This window comes from Colias philodice, chromosome 16, assembly GCF_061535455.1.
Source record: "Colias philodice isolate Cphi_HAF_F1 chromosome 16, ilColPhil1 Martin Lab GWU primary, whole genome shotgun sequence".
Classification (NCBI taxonomy): domain Eukaryota; kingdom Metazoa; phylum Arthropoda; class Insecta; order Lepidoptera; family Pieridae; genus Colias; species Colias philodice.
Window position 1 is genome coordinate 10,890,017 of NC_143101.1, and position 6,590 is coordinate 10,896,606.

The 6,590-nt window shown below is 45.4% G+C and overlaps 1 protein-coding gene across 1 annotated transcript; it reads right to left on the reverse strand.

Annotated features, from left to right (window-relative positions):
- Positions 1-4,707: 4,707 nt before the first annotated feature.
- Positions 4,708-6,032, reverse strand: LOC149481978 (uncharacterized). Its single transcript, XM_089705204.1, has one exon. It carries the CDS (start codon positions 5,986-5,988, stop codon positions 4,708-4,710), a length of 1,281 nt encoding a protein of 426 aa, XP_089561330.1. The 5' UTR covers positions 5,989-6,032.
- Positions 6,033-6,590: the final 558 nt, after the last annotated feature.

Sequence of the window (6,590 nt, forward strand, 5' to 3'; positions counted from 1 at the left end):
TATCACAGATATAAATATAAGATAAAATAATAATATAAAAATATAATATAAAATAAAAATATAAAATATTAATAGGTCACTGAAAGTTAAAAATTGTCAACTTATCACTATTAAAAATATTAATAAAATATTAATATTAATACGTCCGTTATAATTACAATTGGTCAACAATAAAAAAGTCAAGTCAATAAAAAAGTCAATACTTATACTTAATCAGTCTCCCAATAGGGGAGGCACCTGTCAGTGATTACAATAAAATAAAATAAAAATGGAAATGAGCAGCAAGTACTAATAATATGATATTAGTAATACCTAATAAGTATTATAGTCTATAGTTCAGTTTAAAAGTCAATCTATAAGTTATACGATATTATTATCGTACGGTTCGACCTACTAAGCTAGCACTAGCTTACTAAAGCTAGCTAGTCAGTACTAACCACTCAAGTCAATAATTGGTTAGGTTAGGTTAGGTTAGGTTAGGTTAGGTTAGGTTAGGTTAGGTTAGGTTAGGTTAGGTTAGGTTAGGTTAGGTTAGGTTAGGTTAGGTTAGGTTAGGTTAGGTTAGGTTAGGTTAGGTTAGGTTAGGTTAGGTTAGGTTAGGTTAGGTTAGGTTAGGTTAGGTTTTTTTTTTTTTTTTTTTTTTTTTTTTTTTTTTGTAAAAGCACCCGCCATCACAGGGTGTTGTGTGCTTTCCTCTGGAATATTGTCCAGAGATGTTTGTTTTGCTTTTAATCAATTAATTACCACACTATTATTTATTAATACATTAGGCCTAAATGAATGCAATTTAAAATAAAAATACAATTTAACAATTTACAATAACATTTCCAAATTAATAATAAAATTCTAAAATTAAATATTACATTTAAAAACTTACACTAATTAAAAACATTGCAATAAGAATAATAAAAAATAAAATAAAATAAATTAATACAATTAAAAGTACATTTAAAACTTACATTAATTAAGACATTACAATAAAATACAATTGAAACAGTACGGCACAACAATAAAACTTAACCCTAACATCACAGCTTATCACAGTTTCGTTTGTTAACCACCCCAACAATGTATTTACAATACTCCAAGAATTCAGTTCTCGTCTCATCCCCCAGGGCCGCGGGCAGATTCTCACCCGTCATCGCGATGCCCAATTTTTGCTCAATAACATATCTATCTCTTGCAAAAATTGGACACTCGAGCAACAGGTGAGAAACCGTCTCGTCGACTCCGGGCTGACACAGGCACGATGGATTCTCCTTCAGCTTGAATCTGTTCAAGTAGAAGGCGAATCCACCGTGTCCAGTCAGTGCTTGTGTGGTGTGGTGTGTGATGTCTATTTTCCGTACTATTTTGTATGCAGCAGCAGCGCTTGGGAAAAAGAGCTTCGTGCCTCCAGCCGTCTCCCCCACATCATATCTCCTGTCCCATTCCCCGATCGTATCCCGTCTCAGGATACGCTTGACGAATGAAACAGGACACAGATCGTAGTCGGGTTTCTTCTTCGACCCCAGAGCGGCCTCCTTGGCTAACTGGTCCACTCTTTCGTTCCCCCTTAGCCCTGCGTGCGCCTTGATCCAAAACAGAGCGACCTCCCGCCTCTGCGAAGCAGCTTTTCGGAGGGCCGCCCTTGTTTGCACAGCAAGGGGGTGGGGGGAACCGAGTGTGACTGCCTGGAGGGCCGATCTGGAGTCGCTGAAGATGCCGACCTTCGACACTCCACTCTTGCAGGCTCTAATTACTGCTCTTTGGAGCGCTAGGAGTTCGGCCTGATAGACGGTGCAATACGGCGGCAAAGCAAGCTTGACGGCCTTCGTCTCGGCCTCCCCCTCCCATACGGAAAGGGCGGCTCCGACTCGACCCTCAATCTTGCTGCCGTCCGTGTAGATCCTATGTACGTGGCTATTAGCCACGTCGGAATACGAGTCCTCGTCCACCAGCCCGAACCCCAGCCCTTCCTGCTCTGCCGGATGTGGGTCCTCAATCGCCGGAGCCATTCTTTCCACCTCCCTGTCTCCCAACGCTGGGTGCGACACCCCCTTCTTGATCCCATATAATCTCGAGACTTCGAGAATTCTGAGATCAAGGGGGAGTATCCCAGCCAACAGCATAGCTGAGTTCAGGGAGACGGTCCGATATGCTCGGCAGATCTTTTGGGCGAAGCCCCGTTGTACGGTGTTCAGCCTTTTTTGGACCCCCATCTTTTCCACGGTGGGTGCCCACGCTGCCGATGCATACATAATAGTCGGTTCGATAACAGCTACATAAATAGTCCTAATAATATCTGGGCTAAGTCCCCAACCAACTCTGGCTGCCCTAGCCAAGAGTTTATATCGGGCGATTGCCTTTTGGCATACCGTCCCGACGTGGGCGTTGAAAGTGAGGCCGCTGTCAATCGTTAGGCCTAATATCTTTATTTGAGAAAAGTATTTAATTTCCACATTCCCCATAGCGAGCCGTGGCACGTCAAATTTTAACCTCCTCGTTGAAAGGAGAGCACAAGTTTTATTAGGTGCAAATTTTAGCTTGTTTTCCTTTCCCCATTCATTTATTACATTTAGGACACGGTTCGCTTTCATTTCAATTTCAAGGGCCGTGTCACCCTCAAAGACCAACACAATGTCGTCGGCGAACGCCTGACAGAATACTTTCATCTCCTCTAGCATCCATAGCAGAGGGTCCAGCAAGAGGTTCCACAGGATTGGTCCACCTATGGATCCCTGCACGCACCCCTTGCTGGTCCCCCTACTCACTTCCACGCCCGCATATCTAACTTTCACTCCCCTTTCACTCAGGTAGCTGCTGATCACCCGCCTCACGTTCCCCGGGCACCCAACTTCAGCCAACCGCACCTTTATGGCTGGCCACCAGGCGCTGTCGAAGGCTCCCTCTATGTCCAGCGATACCACAACAGAAATCTTCTTCTCCTCCCTCATATTTCTGATGTGGTTCACTAGTCTACAGAGGGCGTCCTCGGTGCTCCTCTGTGGCATAAAGCCATACTGGTGGGGGCTTATTTTGGGCAACAGGTAGAACCTGAGTCGGCCGACCAGCATCTTTTCGAAGATTTTGCCGAGAACAGGTAAGAGGCCGATCGGTCGATAGGCTTTCGGTACCCGATATGATTCCTTGCCCGGCTTTCGCAGTATAACCACGGTCGCCCACTTCCACTGTGCGGGGAAGTAGGCGGCAGAGAGGCATCTGTTGAGCAAGGCAAGGAACCATCCCGGGTTACAATCCACAGCGTGCTGACAGATGTCGGCCGTGAGTCCATCCGCCCCGGGGGCCTTCTTGGGGTTGAAGGACCTTACGGCTCTCTTCAACTCCTCCATGATGAAAGGAGGGTCATCCGGGCCCGCCGGTGGTTCGGTGTCCAAGGACTCCGCACACCTGCGCACCCGACGATGTCCCTCACTTTCACCACTTTCCTGGTCCTCGGGGTAGAAGGTCTCCGCCAACAGTTCTGCCGAGCTCCGGGCATCGAGGGTCTCACCGCCCCTCGAAAGGGGCAGATCCTCCTCTCTCCCTGTGGCTCTATTAAGCACCCTGTAGATGCCCTCCCAGACCCCCTCCCTATCCTGTTTCCGGCAAAACTCCTTCCAACTCTTCTCTTGCGCTTCTTTCACTGCCTTTTCATACATCTCTCTTTCTTCCAGGTACAATCCAACCACGCGGTCTCTGCGATCAGGTGCTGCGTTTCGGATCCTGCGTCTCCTCGTGGCCACCTGCTTCTTCATCTGCGCGAGCTCATCATTCCACCACGACAAGGTGAATTTCTGTGTGTGTTTTTTGGTCGGCATTGTGTCTCTGCATGTCTGTGTAATTGCTTCAGTGTATCTGTCTATTGCGTCATCTATTTGTTGTGTGCTTTGTATTGTGTCTATGTCTTGTATAGTTAATTGTCTGTCCGACATCAGCTGGGTCAGTTTCTCATGAAACTGAGTCCAGTTTGCCTTGTGTGTGTTAAATATGCGTGTAGTTCGTATTATGTTCGTGCCTGTGGATTTATGTTGTCTGATGCCGAAGGATATGCCGTTGTGGTCCGAGCTCGTGAGACTCTCCTCAACCCTCCAGTTGTCCACTCGGTTCAGCAGATCGTCGGAGCACGCTGTCACATCCACGTAGCTAGAGTACCTTTTCCCACCTCTGATGGTATCGAACGTAGGGATGTCCCCGGTGTTGAGTATGTGCATTCCCATTTCTTCCAGTACAGCAGACACATCTCTTCCTCGCGAGTCTTCCACTTCGCCACCCCACCACGGGCTTTTTGCGTTCGCATCGCCTCCCAGGACCATCCTATGGATACCCAGCTCTCTCCCTATCCGCCTAAGATGGTCCAGGTAGAGCCCCACTGGTTTATCGGGCTCGAAGTAGAAGGACACTACAATCATCTCCCAGGCTTTGGTTCTGAGAGTGGCCACAACGATGTTGTTACTGCTAAGGCGTGTATGTAGTTCGACATCCAGTGTGTCGTCGAGTACTACAATACACGCCTTTACTGCTCCACCCCCTTCCCCTTCGCTCTGGAAGATCCTCACTCCATTGTATGTCCTCATACTTTTCGCCCCACCAACGTAGGGCTCTTGCAGCAATGCTACGCATGCCTTACGCTTGGTGGCTTCGAGCAGTAGCTCCCGTGTGGCGATTTGGCTACGCTGGAGATTGGCCTGCAGCATTCGGTACTGGAAGGACTCACCTTGGGCAACCTTAGCAATACGCTACCGCCGATCTGGCCAGAGCATCCCACCTCTTTCTTTCCGTACACTCTCTGTCAAAGGCGCTGTGCTCTGCGCTGCCTTTCTTAGCCTTTATGCAGTTGATGCATTGAGGCACTTCTCCCCGCAGCCACTTGTCGCACTCGGTCTTCATGTGAGGACCAGCGCAGTGGCTGCATCGTTCCTTCTCCTCCCTACACATTCGTCTCGTATGCCCGTACCCAAGACAGCGCGAGCACTGCACTAACGGACTTTGATCCATCACTTTCACTCTACTTAGCCCTATATGGGCGTATCCTTCACTCGTGCATCTCTTCCATACCTGTGGACTCACCCTGGCCACTACGTGGTTCTGGAGGTGGTTCCTTGCTTTCATCACGTACGCTACTTCTACCTTTCTCTCTTCCCCCTTCAGGCCCTCAAGGATGCTTGCATTTTGATTACTGAATGCTGTGACGAAATCGTCAACTTCGCATTTCATTACATCCCTGAAGACTAGTAGAGGGCTCTTATTTTTTACATCTTCCACTACTAATCCCTCATTCTTTCTCAGCCTTTCCTTCACCTTGATTCTTTCTTCCTCATTCGCACAGCCGACGACCACCTTCCTGTTCTTCACCTTTCTTACCCTCTCTACTTTCACCCATCCGTCCTTTGCATCCACAGTCTTTCTGATCATTTCTAACACCTCATCACCCGTCTCTTGTTCGTCTTTGGATGACACCATGACCGAATGCAGGGCTCTTGCTTCGGGGAGTTTCTCTATGACTCCCCTCGAGACAACGCCCGCATAACTCGCCGTTTTGGCGACAGTCATGTTGCCCTCCAAAAGCGAGCTCAATTTGTCCATTTTATTTTCATTCTCCCGCATGCTTACTCTCATCTCTTCCATTCTTGTCATCATCTCTTTCATACTTTCTTTCATTCCTTCACTTAGGTCCAGATTTCTCACCAATGCGTCGTCAACTACGCTGGGACCAGCATCGGACGGCGGGGGGGGATGTATAGGGTCCCCACTACGCCCTCCACTACCAGCCCTGGCATTGGTGAGTTCAAACTCCACCTCTTTTATTATTTCATACATCCTTTCTAGCGCCGTAATAACCCCATCCTTTATGTCTGTCTTTAAATTTCGAGACTCGCGCAGGTGGGCTTTCCCTTTCAGCAGAAGGGCTTTCCCTTCTGCAGTCCGACTTTTAGGTGTTGCAGGCTTCTTCGCTGGTTCGGAGATAGTGAACGTGTCACTGGCACGCCTCTGGGGAGTGTGGATCATGATGACTTAGGGGAAAAAAAAAAAAAAAAAAAAACCCCTGTCAATAATAATTATTCTTAACACTATTAGGTCTCCTAATAGAGGAGATACCTGTCACTAATTACAATTTTAATATCACAGATATAAATATAAGAAATAAAATATTAATATAAAATATAAAATATTAATAGGTCACTGATAGTTAAAAATGGTCAACTTAACACTATTAGGTCTCCCAATAGGGGAGATACCTGTCAATAATTACAATTAAAATAAATATCACAGATATAAAATATATAAGATATAAAATAATAATATAAAAATATAATATAAAATAAAAATATAAAATATTTATAGGTCACTGATAGTTAAAAATTGTCAACTTAGCACTATTTAAAATATTAATAAAATATTAATATTAATACGTCCGTAATAATTACAATTGGTCAACAATAAAAAAGTCAAGTCAATAAAAAAGTCAATACTTATACTTAATCAGTCTCCCAATAGGGGAGGCACCTGTCAGTGATTACAATAAAATAAAATAAAAATGGAAATGAGCAGCAAATACTAATAATATGATATTAGTAATACCTAATAAGTATTATAGTCTATAGTTTAGT